We start from the raw sequence: 23,761 nt of genomic DNA, 5'->3' as shown, positions 1-23,761 counted from the left end.
AAAGCAGGTTTATTTTTTGATGTGCATGTCCAAAAAGCAGAGAACCCTTGAAATCATACCGGGTTGCTTCAGGTGCTGCAGACTTGTAATTCATCACGCACCAGCATCCAAAAACAGATTTTTTTTCTACACGTAGCAGCTTTAAAATGTATTAAAATACGGTGGTTATCTTGTCAGAAGTTGAGCTACAAAACATACGCTGTTCCTTGAATTTTTGAGATGACACGAAAAATACCTGCACCAAAATACAGTAAGAACCGAGCTAAAGCCGCAATATTTATGCCTTGCCCGGCACTGATGCGATTGTCACTCGTGTGATTAAATATTATGGTCTGTTTTTACTTTCTAATGATAGACGTCCCTCAAATGAATCATATAAGAATTGTGTGCCTTAATTGAACACAGAGACGATCAAAGCCAATGTTTTAGCATGCCAAGATCAGGCATTTCTGCACAGAATAATAAAGTGTAGTGTCAATAAAATTTGTTTTTAATGTTATAAATGTTTAAGTGTTGTATATTGAAGACTTACATTTTAATCGGTCATTTACAACAATAATAAGTAATTTTATGGTTATGTCTACTTTGATTTTCTTAATCTCATACTTAGATTACATGACTTTAGTCGAGGTTTAACAGGCAGGGTCACATTTGCTCTGTGTCATCATGATGTTAGGATATAGCACGCCATGAACTACAGCAACAATAGAAGCAAAAAAAAATTCTTTTCTTTCTAGATGTGTGTGGATCCTTTTGTTTGTTTTTAAAGACATAGACAACACATTGCACTTATTACAATACATATTAAAATGGTTTACCAATAAAGAGTTTTTTAAAAACAATGGCCACCAATACTAAAAAACCTTTTTGTTCTAACACCTGGCGCTCTAAAATGACAACAATAAAATGTATTTCTCATTACTTTTTCATATGAATTCTTTTATTGCGAATTACAAGGTTTATGTTTGTTTTTTACTAGTTCCCTGCATGTGTAAAATAGGCATGTAAAACATATTGTATACTGTCAGAAAAAAATGGTCAGATAATGGTCCCAAGCTGTCACCAAGAGAGTACCATTTAGGTCTGACTTCCGGCTACTTTGGCGCTCTCGCCGGTGGTGGTGTGAACACACAGTAACTGTATAAAGACCTTACATAGTGAACTGTATTGTTTTCATTACCTTAGAATTACAAACACTCTAGGTCTCCTTACATGGAAGTCACCACCATGTTTTTACAGTAGCCCTAAACAGACACACTGTTCTACAGAATGCATTTCATCACTATGTTGCCTCAGATGACAACGTGTTTGTCCTGTGGCAGCTACCGTAGCTTCTCATTGCGTTTCAAAATTGAGGTTGGTAACAATTCGCAATCTCATGCCACTAAAAACCTAGACTGTACCTTTAAAGGGACAATAAGTAGGATTTACCCCCATCTAGTGGTGAAATTGTATTTTGCATTCAAACGAATAGTGCTCTCTAGCGCATCGCTTTTCCAAATGCGTGTTGCAACTACGGTAGCCGTTATCTCCTTGTCCGTTTCAGCTAGTTTACGTGTTCTGAATGAAAGCGCATTGTGGAAACGCGTTGGTAGGCTAGTGTATTTTGTCCCTCTCTGCTATTATAGTTATAGCCTTCTGAGACTTACCTGTTCAATGTAAGTAAAGAGAAGAAATTCTAAGCTTACAAAGAAAAGTCAGATCATTGGCAGAGGTCATTTGACACCAACAAGGATATATTTATGAATAAAGACATTGATTTTGATTAATAAAACACTTAAAATCCTACTTACAGTCCCTTTAAGGTACAGATATACTAATATGGACTTCTGAGATACTGATATGAACTCTTTGAGGCTGTTTATACCTGATATTAAGATGCGTTTTGGTCGTTCGGATCACAAGTGGACGAGACCTGGTATTTTAATTTCGCATTTGTCCTGATTTTCTAAAGGAGTGGAGTCTCTCTGCTGTCGTTTACACACGAGTGGGAGAAATGACGGGTTTAAAATGACGCAAACTAATATTATGTCAGAGACGCTGTTTGTATTGTTAGTAAACATGCTGCACATAGTTTTGCAGTGGAGGCCGGTGACTTCTTTTTTCAAGGACGCCCGATGTGAAGTTCGTCACAACATGTATGTAGCCCGTCATGTGTGTGGTTCCTTTTTTCAAAATACTGTATGTGTTCTGAACTTCGTGAGGTTGTGTGTGCATCACGTGTTTTGTCAAAATAAGTGTCTGCTGCAGATGCGTATAAAGGGTTTATGATTAAAGAGACACTCGCGTTTGCCAGATACTCGCATAATCTCATGCGTAATCAGAGTTTAGTGTCTTGCGTCTATTTCGTGAATGTGAGCGTCTCTTTAATCATAAACGGTTTTGACACGTGTGCAACAGGCACTTATTTTGACAAAACATGTGATGCACATGGTTCACATGACGCAACAAACACATATTTTGAAAACACAAGCAACACACATGACACTCCGAACACTTCTTTTGAATTAGCGCCCCTCGGATGAGCAGTCACGAGCCGTCACTGTAGTTTTGTACATGTATATGTAAGAGCATTCTCAGATATTGCAGAGCAATTGATGAAATAAGCTAGCGCAACTTTCAAGCGCTCGCAAAATGAAAGAAGCTGAGACAACCGTTTTAGTTATAGTAATGAAAGCCAAAAAATCGCACTGAACATCGTGGGTTCACGCGAGAAGTCATGTCCAATGGAAAAAGATTGTGCTTGGTACATTACATTAAATCAATAGACGGAAAGTAGGCGGTCTTTTGTGGCTGCTCAAACGCATTCTACCACATCGCGTATACACTACAAAAGCAATCCGGTCGAATGCGTTTTCGACCACCTCTGAATGTGGTCGAAAGTGGACAAGCTTTTTTGAAAAAACAAAAAATAATTCTGACAGTGTACAATAGCTACGTTTACATGGACACATTTTGCCTCCATCGGATTAAAATCCTTCTGATTAATAAATCCTATCATAGCGTTTACATGAACACTTAATAATGTGATCGGATTGATGTGCGTGTTTATATGACACAAGATTTACATCAGATTTGATCATTTGACATGCGCACATTGCACAAATATAGTTTCACGCTGTTTCAAGATTTGCTTTGTGCCTCACTGATAATAAAGCAACAAGCAAAAACACCCATTCACGTGTGCCCAAAAAGCGTATTTTACTTCACGCGGTGCTGCAGGGACCGTTCGCGAGAGCTAGTCCAAACACACGCGTTTGTGGATCAGAGAATAAATCATGGACTGACCGGACAACGCTGTCTTGTATCACTCACTTTATGGGGAATTGGACGGATAATAGGAACAAGATTAACAAGACAATCACTTCTTGTGACTTCCTTCAACAAAACAAACTTGAGTTATTTGCATCATATGTCATTAAGGCAATTCTACGTCATTGCACGTGTGCATATACTCTAGGGATGCACCAAATCCAGGATTCGGATTCGGCCGAATACTGGGCTTTTTGACGGGGTTCGGCCGAATCCTAGATTTTTTTTCCACCGAACCAAACCCTAGGTTGCGCTACGCTGGTCGACGTCACGCGGCCGTTGATTACACACATCGGGTGCTGACGTGGAGATGAGCTTTTTCTTTTGGTGAGCCTTAGGGGCTGGACACACCAAAACTTTTAAACACGGCTGAAAACGCCTTGAGGACGCCAAATGCCAGCTGTTTTTCAGCCGAGCGCTTGGTCGCAGTGATGCTTCAGCTGTGAGCCGGTTGGTTGCTGTGGTAATGTCCCGCCCCTCCTCCACTGTAATTGGACGGCCGTGTGAAGACTGTGACATTGACGAGCGGAGCTTCTAACTCAAAGTATATAGTTTTCAGCGCGGAGCTGCTTGCTTATTGGAAAAACGAGCGTGTCGCAACGCATCGCTTTTATTATGCATAGGCTTATGGTAATTGTCAAAATAGTTTTCCAACTTGTCATCCTGGCATAAAGTACAGTTAAATTTCATTAAATAAAATGAAAAATACACTGCTGTGGACGTTGTTTACTTCATTAATGTGCTTTACTGTGTTAATGGAATAAGGATGCGAGTAGGATTCGGTATTCGGTTTCGGATTCGGACGAATCTTAAAGGGTGGATTCGGGATTCGGCCGAACCTAAAAAATCTGGATTCGGTGCATCCCTAATATACTCCACACTCCCGTCCTGTAGGTGGCGGAAATGCACCTTTCAGTGGGTTTACCAACTGCCATTAAAAAAAGAAAAGATGGCACATGCGCAGAGCATCCCAGTTTCAGTTATCCATCTGATCAAGTGTATACATGTCATTTTGAGCGGATTACAAACGGTATAAACCACCCCTAACAAGCGGATTAGATTTTTAATCAGATTGGCACTTTTTAGTCCGATTGAGGTGTTTACATGGAGCATTTTTATTCAGATTGATCATTTAAACGGATTACAAATGTCCATGTAAACGCAGCTAATGTCAAACTAATGTTTTCTATAATACTGTACCATTCTCCTTAGATGGTGAAGTTCAAGGCTCTTTGTAAAGGAGTCTTAATTAAATAAATCCTATTTTTAAATCCTATTGACACTTACAAACCTTGCATGTCTATACATTTTTCGGACTGAACAGATCGTGCATCGGAGCTCCGTCGAGTTCTTCATCTAAAAGCCTTTTTACTATCTTATTCCTATTTATATATTAAGTTTTACCTAGGAATACTTTACCGTGAGGATTATTGAGCAGTACTACCACGTGAAACTATTTATCACTAATAAACACCCACAGTGTTAGCATATAGCCCGCTAGCTTCAACAAACGCTGCCGACTGAAGCTAGCATTTTCCGATCTAATGGCGGATTCATCTGATATATGCTTTTCTGACCTGTCCTCGCCTGAGCGGGAAGCTGCGAAGGAGTTGATCGGTTTGAGCAGATCCAACGCGAGCTACAGCGCCCACTTCACCATGTCTCCGGACGTCCACAAGCGACCGAGGAATGCGACAAACGAGTGCTCCACGCGATGCAGCTTTACGGACCGTAAGCGAGTGAACGGAGACGCCATTGCCCAACATGAAAGCGATCGGGAAGCTGTGGAGGAGCCGCTGCCCGGCCTTCGCAGATTCAGCATGCCCAACATCACCCTGGACCCAGACGTTCGCAGGCGACTGAGGCGTACCACAACCAAACCCCCAACGCGATGCAGCTCCGCGGAGCGCGTTCGGGTAAACAAAGACGCCATCGCCCAGCATGAAAGCGGTAAGACTCCGCTTGTTATTGTAACATGTACTACTTGCTACATGTATAGTTTAGCTTCTGCCGTTAGCATAGATGGGTTTACATGCACTAAGTGTATTGAAGTATTAAGATTAACTGAGAAGGTTGCTGAACTAGAATCGCGCATCCGAACGCTAGTTGAGGATAGCAAAACCGCTAATGTTACTGTTGTAAATACTGTATCGAGCGAAAAGACTAATGGCTCGGTTCCGACATCAGATGCTAATGTAAACATTACAAACAATGTATCGAGCGCACATAGTGTTCCGACATCAGATGCTAATGTAAACACTATAAATACTGTATCGAGCGCGGATAGTGTTTATCATAATACACATGGCTCGGTTCCGACATCAGAGTCAAGTCGGCGGTCTAACTGGGTGACTGTCAGGCGGCATAGTCATATACGGCGTCCATCTAAGACCCATAACGTTACGGTACTTTCTAACAGATTCGATCCCCTAAGGAATACACTAGCTGAAACACCTGTTAAAAGTGCCCTGGTCATTGGAGATTCTATACTCAGGAACACTAACATTGAGGCACCAAACACCCTAGTCGACTGTATACCGGGAGCCAGAACGTCTGACATTAGATCCAAACTTAAAGTGCTGGCTAATGCTAAACGGAAGTTTTCTAAGATTGTTATTCACGCCGGAACAAATGACACCAGACTCCGACAGTCGGAAATCACCAAAGATAATATTAAGGAGATGTGTGAAATTGCAAAAACAATGTCAGACAATGTAATATGCTCTGGTCCCCTCCCCGCCTACCGGGGAGATGAAACACATAGTAGATTAGTGTCTCTCAATGGCTGGATGTCAAAGTGGTGCCCTCAGCATAATGTAGGGTTTATAGACAATTGGAAGCATTTCTGGGGTAGACCCTTTCTCCTAACCCGAGATGGCCTTCATCCGACATCAGAAGGAAGTGCTATACTCACCAGAAATCTGATTAATAGTCTTAATTCTGATATAGTATGACTATCCAGGGCCCAGGTCAGGAAACAGACGGATCAGCTTAACTGTCCGTCTGTTAGCTGGCATGATATGTCTAGATCACATATATCCCAGAACTTCGAGTCGATCTTACCAGAATATCAACACATTTCAACTGTATCTGTTCCCCGAACAAGCAAATACAGAGCACCGCTTGCCACATCACGTACAAATTTGACCAACATAAAATTAGAAAACAATACATTACAAGATGAACCTCGAATGTTAAAATTCGGCCTTCTTAACATTAGATCGCTTACCAATAAAGAACCTATTGTTAATGAAATAATTAATGACCAAAACTTAGATGCACTCTGTTTAACAGAAACCTGGCTTAAAGCAGACGACTACATTAGTTTAAACGAATCCACCCCACAAGACTATTATTATAAACACGAACCTAGGTTAAAGGGGAGAGGGGGTGGTGTAGCTACAATATACAACAAAATTTTTAAAGTAAACCAAAAATCTGAACTAAAATTTAAATCATTTGAACTAATGTTGTTAAATATGGAAATAACTGATCGTAACCACAAACAGCTCTCTTTTGCCTTAGCTACAATCTATAGACCTCCGGGCCACCATGCAGATTTCCTTAAAGAAATAGCAGATTTTTTGTCTGAGCTTGTAGTCACTGTAGATAAAGCTCTTATCGTTGGTGATTTTAATATTCATGTGGATAACCATAAAGATGCATTAGGACGTGCGTTTATGGATGTTCTAAATTCTCTCAATATTAGACAAAACGTGACAGGGCCAACGCATACTCGTAAGCACACATTAGACTTAATTCTGTCACTCGGGCTTAATATTAATGACATCAAAATATCACCTCAGAGTGATGCAGTTTCTGACCATTACCTTGTGTCATACACTGTACTTCTAGATAGGATCACTCAATCCACAACATGCTACAGATTAGCCAGAACAATAATTTCCACCACTAAAGATAGCTTTATTAGCACTCTTCCAGACCTGTCCCAAATTAAACATGCAGATAACTGTGATGATCTAGATATTGTAATGGAAAACCTAAACAATGTCTGTTCTAACACATTGGATGCCGTTGCTCCCATTCGAAAAAAGAGAATCAAAGAAAAGCCGCCAGCTCCATGGTATGATCATCACACCGCAGCTCTTAAAAAGGCAACTAGGAAAATGGAAAGAAATTATAGAAGCACAAAATTAGAAGTATGGCGTGCAGCATGGAAAGATAGTGTTAAACACTACAGACAGGCTATTAAAACCGCCAGATCTACCTATCTTAGCAAGCTTATAAATGAGAATCATAATAACCCTCGTTTCCTCTTTAGCACCGTTGCAAAACTGACTAGAAACAAAGAACAAACAGAAACCAATAGTACACTCCAACACAATAGTAACGACTTCATGAACTTCTTTTCTAACAAAAATAAGGCTATAAGGGAAAACATCGTAGCTACACAGGCAGCCACCACTCTACCCGTTAGTTCACTTAACACTAGACTACCACACGAACATCTTGATTCATTTAAACCTACTACAATAGAAGAGCTCTCTAAACTAGTAACGTCATCCAAATCATCGTCCTGTATATTAGACCCCGTTCCCACAAAACTACTTAAAGAGGTATTTCCTGTAGTGTCAACCCCGGTTCTAAATATCTTTAACTCATCGCTAGAAATAGGATACGTTCCAACATCTTTCAAACTAGCAGTTATTAAACCGCTGATTAAAAAACCACAGCTTGATCAGGGAGAGCTTAATAACTTTAGACCAATCTCAAATCTCCCTTTTCTTTCGAAAATATTAGAAAAGGTAGTGGCAAGCCAGTTACGCACATTTTTGACAAATAATAGTACATATGAAAAGTTCCAATCAGGATTCAGGCCCCACCATAGCACAGAGACAGCGTTGCTTAGAGTTACAAATGACCTCCTATTAACATCCGATCGTGGTGAAATCTCAATTCTTATATTATTAGACCTTAGTGCAGCCTTTGACACAATAGATCATACAATCTTACTCAATAGACTAGAAAACTATGTTGGTATTAGTGGTCAGGCGCTAGCATGGTTTAGGTCGTATCTAACCAATCGCTATCACTTTGTTTATGTAAACGAGGAAGAGTCATATCACTCCCTGGTTAAATACGGTGTACCGCAGGGATCGGTTTTAGGTCCTATCCTGTTCTCGTTATACATGTTACCTCTAGGAGACATTATCAGGAAACATAACATAAGTTTTCACTGCTATGCGGATGATACCCAGCTTTACATCTCCTCACATCCCAGCGAAACACACACGTTTTCTAAGCTAACAGACTGCCTTAGCGATGTTAGTGACTGGATGGCACATAACTTTCTTAAGCTGAACTCCAATAAGACAGAGATACTTATTATTGAACCGAATCGCTACAAACATAATATGTCAGATTACACGTTGCACATAGATGGCTGCACTGTGGTGCCATCTTCCACGGTAAGGAACTTAGGTGTGATGTTCGACAGCAACTTATCCTTCGATAGTCATATCGCCAACGTCTGCCGTACAGCTTTCTTCCACCTTAGAAATATCTCGAAAATACGCCATATACTGTCTACACCTGACGCAGAGAAGCTTATCCATGCTTTTATGACCTCTAGAATAGACTATTGTAACTCGCTACTCGGGGGATGCCATGCAAATCAAGTAAACAAGCTTCAGCTAGTTCAAAACGCTTCCGCAAGGGTACTTACTCGATCTAAAAAGTACGACCACATAAGCCCAATTCTGGCATCTTTACACTGGCTACCAGTTAAATATCGCATACAATTTAAAATATCACTACTCACCTACAAAGCTTTAAATGGCCTAGCACCCTCATACCTTAGAGAATTACTATCAGAATACAATCCGTCACGCACACTACGCTCACAAAATTCTGGTCTCTTGATTATCCCTAGACTATCAAAAGAGTCTAAAAGTGGAATGTCATTTTCCTACTTAGCCCCTAAGCTCTGGAATGATTTACCAACCGATGTCCGAGAATCAGACACAGTCGATAATTTTAAATCTAGACTTAAAACTTTTCTCTTCAACAAAGCATTCGCATAATTTGTCTAGTAAAAGTACTTAACTCGAAATAGTTATTTGTACCGAACAAATCACTCGCGGTCATAAAACAGACAAACCAAATAAATAAATAAAAACCTTATCTTAAAGTATAGTCGGATTGCGATTTTGGAACTTTCGTGTTCTTGTGAATAGTATGCCATACAAACCCGTTTGCCACTGAACCTGCATTAACGACGACAGTGGGGCATCCGGCCTTAGTCAAACGTGTTGGCTCGTACGGTTGGGTTGGGCTTTTGTCGCTTTCTTTATATTGCGAATACTATGCCATACAGACCCGTTTGCCACTGAACCTGCATTAACGACGACAGTGGGGCTTCCAGCCTTAGTCAAACGGGTTGGCACGTATGGTCGGGTTGCGATTTTGGCGCTTTTTTGTGTCTTGTGAATAGTATGCCATACAGACCCGTTTGCCACTGAACCTGCATTAACGACGACAGTGGGGCCTCCAGCCTTAGTCAAACGGGTTGGCACGTATGGTCAGGTTGCGATGTTGGCGTTTTCTCATGATCTTGTAAATAGCATGCAATATAGACCCGTTTGCCACTGAACCTGCATTAACGACGACAGTGGGGTTACAGGCCTTAGTCAAACGGGTCGACAGGTTTCATTTTCTCTTTCTCTTAAAAATCAGAAGGTGACCCTTAGTTACCATATATACCGTCGCAGTGGGCCCCCAATTTGCAAAATCCTCAACTGTGGATAATATAATTATGCCGCAATAGTTAGTCTGTCTGAAACTAAGCTGATTAAACCACATCACTGTGTGACACTTGCATTACATGTGAACGGCCCCTACGCTAATATGATTTTGTTTTTCTCTCCCTGTCCTGTCCTCGACCCTGAGGACAATGGGACAAACAGACCCAGTTCCGGTAGATGTGAAAGTCGACTCACCTCTGATCTACTGGTCGTCCATCACTGTGATGCCCAGCTGATGCCTGACCAACGACCACCGGCAGAACCCGCTTAAACCCCGCTTAATCCCCGCTTAATCTCCTTATCCGTTTATATGTGTTTATATACATATATATCTCCCAAGGGTTTTTCCCTCCTAGGACTTTTTATTTTTTTTTCCTCGGCTCAACAACCCGGGGTTTTTGTTTTTTTTTTCTCCTAGGGGGTTTTTTACCCCGGGGAGGTAGCCTGCTTGGGCTTAATTTAGCTTCTTCTCCTAGACGTTACATTAGTAATACGCTCGTTCATAATGTCGAGTCATAGCCTCAGCAAATTTGACAGCTTATGCTATTGTGTATTATGTTGTGCTATCTGTCATTTTTCTGTGCTTTTACTGCTTCTATTAATGTAAAGCTGCTTTGAAACAATTGAGTATTGTGAAAAGCGCTATATAAATAAAATTGAATTGAATTGAATTGAATTGAATATTTTTATACTCGGTGAACTTTAATATATATTTCAATTGCTTTAAAATCATGCTTTATGATGGGTTTACTCAAGAAACTATTGACATTTCTTGGTGTTCTTCTTGCAAAGAGTGAGTTCTTCTGAGAAATTAAAGACTGCGTGGATGTTTCAGTAGTGCGGCATCTGAGGAAAATTGCGCCTCAAGAAATCTTTTTTTATTTTCAGCGTGATCTGACCAGTCAACCAAATTCAACCTCTCTCTCTCTCTCTCTCTCTCCCTTTCCCAGGAACATACCTAACTCACGAGGCGAAAGGTTCTGATGACGCCCCTGATGCAGACACAGCCATCATTAACGCCGAGGGTGGCCACTCTGGGGTAGACGACAAGAAAGAGTACTTCATCTAGTGATCCATCCCTCCGCTCTACCTTCAAACGCTTCAGTTCACTCAGTTTGGCGGGGAAAACAGGGGAATGGCAGAGAAGAGAGGAATACGTGAGAGAGAGAAAAAAAATCAAAAACAAAGCGTTGACCTGTTGGAACTGAAGAACCTCAAATAATCTTCAACACACAGGACAGGAAAGTGACGGACATGCACTGGCGCGTTGGCTCATTTTTAAACAAACAAACACACACACATTTGGGTTCATAAACTGATTTTATCCACTGACACACACACACACACCACCCTAATCAAACACGCATAACAAAACATAATAAAAAAGGTACACAAAGGCAATATGACAGTGACCACTCTTCTCTCATTTCCCATGATTCCTTTCAAACAGTCCGGATCAAACACACAAGCGTTGTGGCACGTGCGCAGTGACGTGCATGCATGAACTTTTGGGACGTGTGGTCTGCATCTAAACCCATTGAAACAAACACACAGACTTACAGTCGGCATGCATACATACACACACTGAAAAAGCGATTAATACATGTAATCGAACGATGCTACCCTGCAATATCACTGACTGACCCAAACACGGATACGCTCATATGTCACCTCAGCGTCACGCTATTATGCATTTACCTTCAACTAATGCACACATACCTAACTAACACACACACATACAGAAGCAGGCAAAAAAACAGCAGCCCCTTCAACTATTGTGTGAGCCCCAATATACGGTAAATTTATAAATACATATACAGTATAAGATTATATAGCATCATTTTTACTCAGTGTGCTGTAAATATATTCTCCTTCTCTCTCTTTATCTCTCTGTCTCTCTTTCACTGTCTGATATTGCAGTATATACTCTCTGAGCCTGCCTGGTTTTCTTACATGCGTGGAAATGCCGAGTTGATAAAAAAATATCTGGACTGTAGAAAAAAAAAACATGGTGTTATGAAAATATTTGTATGAATTATGTTCTCTTCTTCGAGTTTAATTTCTGAGTTGTTAACTGTTGGTGCAACAGTCTTGTGTCATCTCATCGACCTGGGAAGATTTATATTGTTATTATTTTTTATTGCAAGGTTCTTCTCAATCAAAATGCATTACATGAGTTGTGCACTGATGTTTCGTTGTATTAGATTAAATGCTTAGCTCACTCGTGCCACCTTCAGGAATGAATCTACATTAGAAAAAGCAGGGTAACACAAAACCAGACTACTGCTGTCTTTCTTTCTATTTCTCCCTATTTCTGCGTCATTATTTGCTGCTTCTCCCTTCCGGACATAGATCTAGATTTATCTAGACTTGTAACATCGTAGTAATGTCACGTAAAAGCCATGTTGCTTTTTGGAAGGGGGATGGAGTCGCCTACATCATGCAATAAACCGAGGCAGTTTGATCTAATAAAAACTAGTTAATTGTTTCCTTAACCGAGGACAATCTGGTGTGTTTAATCTGTTATGTATAAATTAGTCATTATGGAGAAGTTTTGCATGACTAAAAATCCAGCTGTTTTCCCTCAAGATGTGGCCAGCTGTCATCTTTATGTCACTTATTACAATTCTAGTGTTGGAGCTGTGGCTCAGTTGGTGAGAAAATCACTGGCATTGTTTTTTTTAGATGGATGTTTGAGTCTGGCTTTTGACATTTTCAAGCCAAGTTCCCCTTTTCTCTTAGTAACATTTCTTGCCCTAAAAATGGCAACTGGCCAAAAATAAATAATTAGAGAAACTTGTCTCTGTAGAAGAGTGACGGGTATGTTGGTAACTAGGAAACTGAGTTGGCTGGAAGTGATTCACAATTCTGAATTAAATTGATTTGCCCCATATAAAAGTTCAGGTTGTGGTCACTACTAAGTTTTAATTTTTGTTTGAATGCAATCACAGAGATAAATTAGAGGTCACAATTATAACCCAAAACTGTCCTCTGCCTTCAGATACCCTTCACATACTGTACCTCATTAATGTAATGAGTTTCTGAGAGACGCGGTTACAAAAGTCTGCCACAAGGTGTCAGTAACACATTTCTTTTCCCCCTACTCTCTCTCTCTCTCTCTCTCAAGCAGTAGTACTTCCAGTTAGTGATGATAAATCAGTCAATGCTATTTTTAAGTTATATTGTTTAATTTTGTTCTACTGTAGATGTGCATACTGTTGTTTATGTTGATGTCTCAAACTGGAAGGTGTAGAAAAGTTTACATTACTTTTAAATTGCATTTAAAATTCTGACATTTTCTTATTATTTCAAATACATAGTCTTGATAACAGCACCCTATGTGAGCTCAGACACTGGCACACATATTTTGTGAACGTGTCTGTGTTTGTGTGTGCGAGATTTTCCCAACAGCCCAGCAAAGAGATGCAGGAAACCCTCAACGTATTATAATGTTCTGTTGATGATGTTAATTTTTTTTAATGATAAGTCTTCCTTTTGAACAAAAAAATCATATCACGTGAAGCTATTTTGTCATGTATGTTGGTTTGTATTATGGCCGATGATGCCATCTGAACGGGACTGAACATCATCATCATTGTGGGTTCCGTTTGTTTGATGGTCTGTTTAAACAGTATTCGCTTTTTGTTACAAAAAAAGAGATCCCTTGTTAACTTCAAAATAAATAAACATTTGGGTTAACCTCATTTCAGTGTTAATTATTATTGTCATGTTTATTTTGTTGTTATTTGCATTAGTAACACACTGTTAACAATTCTGTAGAAATTACAGTATTACCGGCAGCTGTTTTCAAGTAACTTACTGTAGATTTAAATAGTTTGTTCAAAGTTAAATGCACATTAAACATTAACAAGTCTTTATCTTTACAGAATAAAAATAAAATAACAGCCTCATGCATTTAACTCTGAATAAACTGTTGCCAGTAAATAACAAATTTAAATCTACAGTAAGTTACTGGCAAACAGCTGCATAACTACAGCAAGTTTTTTTACAGTAGGCCTGCAGGTAGTACACTCTAAAAAATTATGCTAAATAGCACGAGAAGTGGTTCACTGGCTCATAATCATGGGAACCACTTTAATGCTATAGGCCAGGGGTGGGGAAAATTGGCTATTTGCGCGTATTGGACGCTTGAACATTTTAAGTTTACTCGCTTTAAACTCTAGTCATTCAGGACATTCACACGTAAATTCGCATCATGGGAGGAGCTTATATAGTTCAAATTGAGTAAACTTACGAGATTGTTCGACCTCCCCACTCACTTTCTTTCAAACAAGAACCTTTTAATTCCTGTAAAAGTACGATGTCATCTCATGCAGCGATGATGATTGTCCTCCATTGTTGTTTTGTGTTTTTGCCCCCGCTCGCTTCCTGTAATCACGTCACTGCTAGAGCAAGCTCCTGATTGGTTAACACTGAACGAAAATCTGCCAAAGTTCTGATTTTTCGACTCGTGCGAATTGAGAGTTGAAAAGTCTGAACTTTTGTTGCTTACTGTGCCGCAGGATGCCTATTCACGTTTTTCTATTGACTTAACATGTAAATCACTCGCCCTTGCCGCTTCTTCCGCGTCTGGTGTGAACGCACTATAAAAAGTTAAAAATGTTGACTTATTGCCGTGAGTCAGGATGTCTACCTGATTTTTACTTAAAAAATTTATTTGTACCAATTTGTACCCTAATTCAGTCAGGTCCCAGATAGCACGCATACGTCTGCCCAACGTCGGCTCAAGAGCATACGTCGCCTCCTTACCTATTCCTATTACCTAATATGTTGAATAAGATATGCAATCTTAAGAAATAAACGTTCAAATACTTTGATCGTAATCATAGGGTACACTCTTTTTTAGGGTACACTCAAAAAAATAAAGATGCTTCATAATGTCATAGATTTTTTTTTGTTTATTTAATGGTTCCATAAGGAATCTTTAATGCCTGAAAAAAATTTTTTGCTTCACAAAAGATTAAATTATCTTTAGATTACAAAAAGGTTTAAAAAAGAACCTTTGACTGAATGGTTTTTCTATTCGACATTGCTGTGAAGAACCATTTAAGCACCTTAATTTTTAAGAGTGTATATGCAAACCTTTAAAAGGATCCACCCAAAAATAAAAAAATCTATCGTCACCTACTCACCCTCATGTTGTTACAAACCTGTATAAATTTCTTTGTTTTGAAAACCGCAAAGGAAGGTATTTTGAGGAATGTTTGAAACCAACCAATCTGAGGCCCCATTGACTTTCATAGAAAATAATTTTATGGAAGTGAATGGGGCTCATGATAAGATTCCTCTAAATATCTTTCTTTGTGGTCTTCAGAGAAAATAAATATATATATGTTTGTAACAACATGAGGGTGAGTGATGACAGATTTTTCATTTTTGGGTGAACTATCCCTTTAACGTTCACAGAACCTTTATGTTGTACAGAAGGTTCTTTGTGGTGGATAAAGGTAGACTATTAAATTGTAAGAAAGAAAAGAAAGTTTATTTTAGAAACCGTTAACTAGGCTCGTTGGGGAATCAAAAAATGTTCATTTATGCCATCACTGCAAATAACTATTTATAGAACTTTCATTTTTGTGTGTTAGTTAAAAAGGATGAAAACTAATAATTAACTAAATATCAATTGTCTTGCACTTTAACCTTTAATTCAGTTTATTTACCTGAAAGGTTAAGTTATTTTTGAATAAGGGTTTTACAAATGCCTTAATTTGAGACAGCAACCATTCTTTCAACTCGTCAATGCTAGCTAGCCGTGGTCACCTGTGTGACAACTAGCCCCGGCGTCATCTAATAGAAGCTGTTAATTTTACCGGTTCCAAATTGTTCTCTGCTTAAACCGTTTCTGTATTTTGACATGGAGCCTGCGATGAAAATGCAGCAATACAAAAATCTTGATATGATCCGCCGTAACTGATGCAGCGTGCTGTGACATTGAAAAACGTGTAAGGACGATAAACGCAATCAACGAGAGCGCGAGGGGGAGAGAGACATAGCGCGACAGAAAGAAATAGAGAAAGAGAGAGAGAGAGCGGGCGATCCATCGGCGCAGTACCAAGCAGTGAGCTCAGAACTCTGCGTCTCTCAACAATCACAAATTGAAATTTGCACGAAATAGAGAGATTGGGATGTTTGCCGTGATCCAGTGAGCTCATCCACACATCACAATCGACTCTGCTGAGGAGGGAGAGGGAAATATGTGCTGAATGAACGCGGACCGGTCCAAATAGGCGTCTGGACGTGAATGATATCATCAGCAGCGGTTCGTGGGATTTCAGAGTCCAGTGTAAAAAGAATGAATTGATGGTGTTTACTGAGTGGCAGCGGGGCAGATGGGGATCATCATGACTTGGCTCTGGATTTTAACTTTGACCATCAGCGTGCACAGAGGTAAGAGCTGCCTTCACGAGCCATCAAATGCCTGCACTTACCTCAGTACGATCTCTTTCTTTCACACGCTACAGATGTTTTAACTTTAGTTACTGTGGCAACACTCACTGTATGTTAAATTGCGCTTTGTTGGGTGTGCTAGTAACGTATAGATAGCCCTGCTTAGTAGAAATATTTTAAGACAGTAATTTTATTGTTTTCTGTTACGAATGTAAACCATCAGCGGTTTGCCAATAAAACCCCTCAGCATACAAAATTCCTTTATGTATTGTGTTTTGGGCCTTAAGATTTAATTGTGTTATTTTAGTTGTCATTTACCAGATAACATCCCACCAATAAAACCAAACACATGACTAGTACAAAGACCAGCATTTCCATTAAAACTATTCCCAGTTTAACCATTAAATCCATTATCATTTCTGTAACGGTTGCTGTTTTTCCTCAGCAAAAATCTAATGTAGCTTAAGAATTGATAACCTTGTGTGTCTAGGTGTGAAAATTACTATAATAATACTAATTTATTGTCAAAATGACGTTTTCTAAATTTTAGTGGTTACACACACTGATGTCTTTAGCAGGATCATGTACTGTACGTGCGCGTATGATCTGATGCCTCGCAGCTCGTGCCGTGTCCTACAGTAGGCTACGTTCTGCTCCCGTGCGCGTGACTGCGCCGTAGAAACCCGTTAACCGCGAGACGCATCACATCTCTCGCGCCCAGGGGCGACAGAAACGCATGGTAACGTTTGGCGGGGAAGAATCCGCGGCGTGTCAGCGCGTGGATGTCGGTAGCAACAGCGGAGGTCCGCGGACGAATTTGACTGCGGTGTTAAAGTGTAGCTGGGAATGAGAATGTAGTAAGGTGGGCTCATTTGCCGCCAAAAATAAATAAATTAATAAATGATAAAACGCACAAAACCATTGTTGCTGCCTATATTTTAGTATACTACATTTGCATTGATTAATTTTGCATAGTTTCCCTTTAAATAGAAGCAGAAGGAGAAAGGGGCAAAACAATAAAAGTGGTATCATGCCATAAAGGTTCCGAAATGGTTCTGTGCCGGCCTGTATGGTTCAATAAGGAACCTTTAACATTCACATATCCTTACTGTATCAGAAGATTCTTTGTGACGGAAATTATTGTACAGACTATAAAAATGTAAGGATCCGTTGACTGGTGTGGAACCAAAAAGGTTCTTCTATGTGAAGAACCCACATTTTAGCACCTTTATTTTTAAGAGTGTATTTATAGGACGAAATTAAATTAGTATAAAAGTACAGCTGTTTCACATGTATAATTTATATTTTTTATTTAGACGCAATAATAAGTGATATATAACTATATATACATATATTTTAGTAATATATAAAATAATATTTGATATGTGTAAATATATGTAAATCAGTTCTGTTAATGTTTAATTATATACTATAAACATTTTCTGTAGTTATGCAGCAGCTGTTTGCCAGTAACTTACTGTAGATTTAAATGTATGTTATTTACTGGCAGTTTTACAGTTAAATGAACATTAAAAATTAATGTAAGTAAAAAACAGAAAAAGTCTGATGATGAAGTTCAAAGTTAAATGAATATTAAACATTAAGAAGTCTTTGTCTTTACAGAATAAAACTATACAATAACAGCCTCATGCAAAGCATTCATCCTCATTAACATTTTTATGTTTATTTCCCTCAGATTTTGGTTCCCAGAATGCTTTGCATGAAGCTGATATTTTAGTTTATTCTGTAAAGGTAAAGACTTTTTAATGTTTAATATTCATTTAACTTTGACCAAACTGTTGCTAAATAACATAAACTACAGTAAGTTACTGCAAACAGTAATATTGTAATTTCTATAGAATTTTTACAGTGTAATAATATAAATATAATAAATATAAGTATATAAATATAATAAATATAAGTAATACATCAGTGAGCCAAATTAATCTCTACAGAACATGATGTAAGGTATAAAGTTAGCCTTTTTGTTCTTCAGATTGTCTTCAGTGTTTCCGCAAATAAGTGTAAAGCACGTAGGTGAGGATCAGAGAGTTTGTTCTCTCACATCTGATACTTGTTAGCAGATTTTCATGTGAAGATGCTGGTTGAAAGAAAGAGAGAAAGAGGTGATGAAAGCAGGGGTGTGATGGAGGTTAGACGTGTTTGCAGGAAGTGTCAGCAAGTTTTTCTGATGGAGAGATTCAGACAGAGAAGGAATGATGGATAGATTGAGAGTGGGAGCACGGATTGACACAGACATGTTGTGATAGAGGGGTAGTAATGATGGAGAGATAAGGAGACGGGTGACTCAATCTGTCAAGGAAAGGAATGTAAAGGGAGAGAAAGAAAAGATAGAACGAGGGCAGCGGAGACATGTTATTTTTTAATTAGTTTGCAGTGTTATCTTTAAACATTCCAAGTATGAGCACTTAATGTAAACTTACTTTTTACAGAAGGACAGTGCTAAGGTTTTTAGACCTTTCCGCACTTCAAATTTTATTGTTTGTCTGAAAAGTGTGAGAAAATGTTAATGTGCCAAAATACATCACACATCTACTGGAACGGCAAAATTTAATTCTATGAAACATATAGTTTTAGTGTCATTTTTTGTCAGAATAGGACACTCCTCTTTGTCTTTTATATTTTGGTGTGTAATATTTTGGGAATTAAAACGCCGCAGAAGATCTACAGATTTCTGCTAAATTAAACATTTATCATTCGTGTTCATTAAATATTTTAGATAATTTAATATAGTATCATTTCCCCTAATTTTACCATAAAATAATTACAATTTTCTGATTTCATATTAGGATACTTCTGTTCATGGATAGTCAGGATTTGATTACACTTTCCTTTAATCCAGTTATACTATAGTTGTATACGTATATTTGTGTTTGTTTGTGGAAAGCGAGGGGTCGGCATATTTGACAGTCACAATTAGAACTGACAGATTTCTATCACTCAACTTACAGCAAGACACAGAGAGATACGACAATGAGCCTGAGGGCTCTGTTTGTGACAGCAATGAAACTTCAGAGGTGATCCAGACAAAGAAAGACAAAAGACTGCATCGTATTCTTCAGCCTAAAGGTAGACAACGTACACAAAGAATTCTTCAGCAGACACTGGACAGCATAATACAGGCGGTATATATGAGTCTTCATGTGTGTCCTTCATGATATCCCCTAAAGAATAAAGGAAAGGTCAAAGAAAGTTCAATGTTAGGTCAAGCTTAAGGATTTTTTGTTGCATTTAGTCTGCAAGAGGAAAAGGTTAGGATGGTTAGTTGAATTATGGTTATAATTAGTCTTTTGATTTGCAGGAAACAATCTTAAAAATAAAGGTGCTGCACGATGCCATGGAAGAACCATTTTTTAAATGGTGCTAAATGATTTCTGTTTCAAAAAAGGTTCATTGTGGTGAACACTGAATGTTTTTTTGAGGAACTAAAAAAAGTTATTCTATGGCATCGCTGTGAAGAACCTTTTAAGCACCTTTATTTTTAAAAGTGCAAGGTCTTCTCAGATCAGCTTATTCCCAGCAAGCATGTTTGGCTAAAAGAAGGCTAAATTTGGGCTGTCAGTGAAAGTCTAATAAACGTCTAATAGCCCAAGAATAGACAATACGTATACGTTTACAACAAATAAAACACCTTGAATACCTGTTGACTTTGCCTATATGTTGGAATACCATACATCTACAAGTTATTTTATACAAAAATGGCATGTTACCAAATTCAAAGTTATTTAGGGTAGACGTGGGTTACTCATAGCTGGACCATATTGGGTCATTTCAACGTCTCGGTTTTTGCTTGCTGGGTTCTGACCAAAAACTTCTCACTTAGACAAAAACCTTCTAAGAAGGGTTTGGTATCTTAAGATATTTTTTTAATTTAAATAATATTGTGGAGGTATTTCCAAACTGCTGTACAAAAACAAAGACAAAACATTGGAAATGCAGTATGTGATCAGAACTTGTGCCTATTTACACAAAAAAGTTGCAAAACTGGCTTGTAATCATAGGGGAACCACTTTAAATGCTTTATAGCATCTATGTAGACGTTAGAACCATAATGTGTGTCGCAATCTTTTAATGAGTTTATAAAATGTTATAAAAATGGGGCCCCTGCCACTATTTTCCCAGGGGGCCACACACTCCAGTTTGAGAACCACTATACATGGTTCTACATAGGTGCTATATATATAGTTCTCCTACACTCTTAGAAAATAAAGATGCAAGGTATAAAAGTTAACACTGGGGCGGTACCTTTTTAATAAGGTACATACTGGTACCTCAAAGGTACATATCTGTACCAAAATGCTATAGGACCTTTTTTAAAGGGGTCATATTATGAGACTTTTAAGATGTAAAATAAGTCTTTGGTGTCCCAATATTGCGTATGTGAAGTTTTAGCTCAAATACACCACAGATAATTTATTATAACATGTTAAAATTGCCACTTTGTAGGTGACATTTTTGGGTGTGTCCCCTTAAATGCAAATGAGCTGATGAAATGCAAAAACTGATCGCCATGATGGCGGTTCATCAAAATTGAAATTCAATTGTGCGGTCAATTATTATTTTTTCTCTCTTTCTCTTTGCACTAAATGGTGGGATAGTGCAAGGGGCCAAATTTTTGTAATTAGACTCGCTACCTATGTCACAAAACAGGCATAATCTACAGTAAATGACCTAATTTTTCACATGCTTGCGTAGAATGGTTTACCAAAACAAAGTCACTGGCTTGTTCAATTTTTACGTTTTCTATGTTAATAGAAGTACTGGGGACCCAATTATAGCACCGAAACATGGAAAAAGTCCGATTTTCGTGCTATTACCCCTTTAAAAGGTACTGTCCCAGTGACAGCCTTTGTCCCTTTTTTTGAGAGTGTATAGTTGCAAGCTGTGTTGGGGTAACGCATTCAAAGTAACGTGCATTACCTAATAATATTACTTTTCTGAAGTAACGAGTAAAGTAACACATTACTTTATAAATGTACACATTTGAGTTACTTTCAAAAAAAATTAATGCAAGTTACTTTTCAGTTTAATTAATTCAGTTATAAAAAAAATTATGTACTCAATTAAACTGAACATTGTCACGTAGAATTAAGCACTCTATGTGTGAGTCAGAAATGGAGATGGCAGACCAGAGCTTGACATTTTTGCGATAAAAATATGCAATTTCTGAATGCAGAATTTCTCAGTCATAAAAACACATGCAAGGCCTGAAAGAGATCAAGCCTCAGCCAAGTAATAAAAAGTAACACAAAAGTAACTTAAAAGTAACGTAAGTATTATTTTCCATGAAAAGTAACTAAGTAACGTAATTAGTTACTTTTTAGGAAAGTAACTTAATATTTTTTTAGAGGAAAGTACTAATAATTATGTAAGGAATAATTGACAACAGGCCGTTGAATTATAAGAAAATAATACACATTCGAGGTGGTAATGCTTAACACTGCGGGTGTGCATTATTTTCGAATAATTCAAAGGACCAAAGTCAATTATTCCGCTATAGCACGGTTACCAAAAACATTGCTCTGGTGCCTATATTTAAGACATTTGACATGTTAGGTGTGCGGTTTACAGAAAAATAATCAAAACCCATTGAACATTTCTCAGCCAATCAGAATAAAGCATTCAACAGCCCCGTGGTATAATCCACAGGGCTGTTGAATGCTGCATTTTGATTGGCTGAGAAATGTTCCATGGGTGTAAATTATTTTTCACTAACCGCACCCCTAACCTTTAAAATGGCTTAAAAATAGACACCAGAGCAATGTTTTTGGTAACCGTGGTATAAGCGGAATAATTGACTTTGGTCCTTTGAATTATTCGAAAATAATGCACACCCGCAGTGTAACGGCACGACGCAAACCAGCTTGGGTGTGCATTATTTTCTTATAATTCAATGGCCCATCATCAATTATTCCTTACTTATTTCACCTGGATAAAAAGCAAAGGAGAATATACAGTTTTGCTTGTGAATTTTTAGCTAAATTGCTTTGATGTGGTTAAACGGAAATATATATACAATACATTTGCTTGGTCGCATTGATGATATGTTTCTGAAAATGGCTAATATTCGGCATAGTAAATACTCAAACAGGCACAAGGACTGTATTACCCTGCCCTAGAAACTCTGGAAAAACCTGGAAGTCGTTGTAGATTTCAGTTGTTTAGATTAGTGGTTCTCAACTTTAGTCCTGAGGACTGCATATAAAGTTTCAACTAGTGGATGAGCAAGAAAAAGTGACACTGAATTTACTTTGTAAGTTCTATTTTGGTATCCATTCATAACTAAAAGCATTCACATACAGTAGCTATTAGTCACAATGATTGTTTGTAGATTTATGTAACCACCTTCATGTTGCATCTGTGTTTGGCTACACAGTAATAAAGTACTACTGTACTTAGACTTTGTGGCATTTCAGCATACATGTATATATTTCTTAACCCTTTAACTGGCGCAGCCCTTTTTGAGTGGGGGGTTGGTGAAAAGGTGATATACACCTTTAAACTAGTATAACTCTGGCCTTTTTTTTTGGTCTAGAAGCCTAATTTTGGTTTTAATTTTGGTATTTTTTTGTTTTAAAGAAGACACTTCAACGTTTTTTAGGAAAGTGTCTGGAGGGGAAAATATTATTTTTTTTAAAGCAGTTCACATTTATTTGTAATAAATAAAAATGCAATATAGTATTATTTTTAATACATAAAAATTGAGGTTTCTGCTGGTTTGCTGTGAGGTTTGCTGCATACTTGTGTCACAAATGAATAAATTACAGTTACTGCATTATTATTTCTGCTAAAAGGTTTTGAAATATGAAAACTACATTCTTGGACCTTTCCAACAATATATAGTTTGTCGTGATAGATTAACATTTACCTAGAAAATATTGAAATAAATGTAGGTGTCCCGCTCACGGGACAGCGCCAATTAACGGGCTAATACAATCTGTATACATGTTCTTTCACTTAATAATAAACACATATTTTTGGATAACACTTATACCAACTACATTCACCAATTTGTAATAGTAATTTTGACCTGGTGCATTGATTTTTCTTTTGTAAGTGGTGAACCAAACAACTTAAGGAATGTTTTTCTCCAAATGGAGGAGTTTCTTTGTTGTAGATTTGCATACCATGCTAATTCATTGTTAGAGCATTATATTGCTTTATGCGCGTGCAATATTTGTATTTCACCAGAATCATTTATGCATATGTGCGTCATTTTATCCACAATTTATCACTGATATACTGGCGTTACTTCA

The 23,761-nt window shown here is 38.1% G+C and overlaps 2 protein-coding genes across 9 annotated transcripts in view; both read left to right on the top strand.

The window, feature by feature from the left end:
- Positions 1 to 13,780, top strand: part of cadm3 (cell adhesion molecule 3) — a 133,673-nt gene extending 119,893 nt beyond the window's left edge. For all 5 annotated transcript variants that reach the window (XM_073856069.1, XM_073856075.1, XM_073856060.1 and 2 more), the window contains one exon: positions 11,027 to 13,780. In XM_073856069.1, the coding sequence (XP_073712170.1) occupies positions 11,027 to 11,145 (119 nt within the window). In that variant the 3' untranslated portion in view covers positions 11,146 to 13,780. The remainder of the gene's footprint in view (positions 1 to 11,026) is intronic.
- Positions 13,781 to 15,859: 2,079 nt separating this feature from the next.
- The window catches only part of kirrel1b (kirre like nephrin family adhesion molecule 1b), a 47,707-nt gene continuing 39,805 nt past the window's right edge, over positions 15,860 to 23,761 (top strand). For 2 of the 4 annotated variants that reach the window (XM_055203344.2, XM_055203342.2), the window contains exon 1: positions 15,860 to 16,484. In XM_055203344.2, coding sequence (XP_055059319.2) covers positions 16,427 to 16,484 — 58 coding nt within the window. In that variant the 5' untranslated portion in view covers positions 15,860 to 16,426. The remainder of the gene's footprint in view (positions 16,485 to 23,761) is intronic. The other 2 variants (XM_055203343.2, XM_055203341.2) reach the window with 1 other exon arrangement.

Source organism: Misgurnus anguillicaudatus, chromosome 2 (genome assembly GCF_027580225.2).
Source record: "Misgurnus anguillicaudatus chromosome 2, ASM2758022v2, whole genome shotgun sequence".
Classification (NCBI taxonomy): domain Eukaryota; kingdom Metazoa; phylum Chordata; class Actinopteri; order Cypriniformes; family Cobitidae; genus Misgurnus; species Misgurnus anguillicaudatus.
The sequence above is the reverse complement of the archived record's forward strand: the minus strand, read 5'-3'. Positions and strand labels throughout refer to the sequence as shown.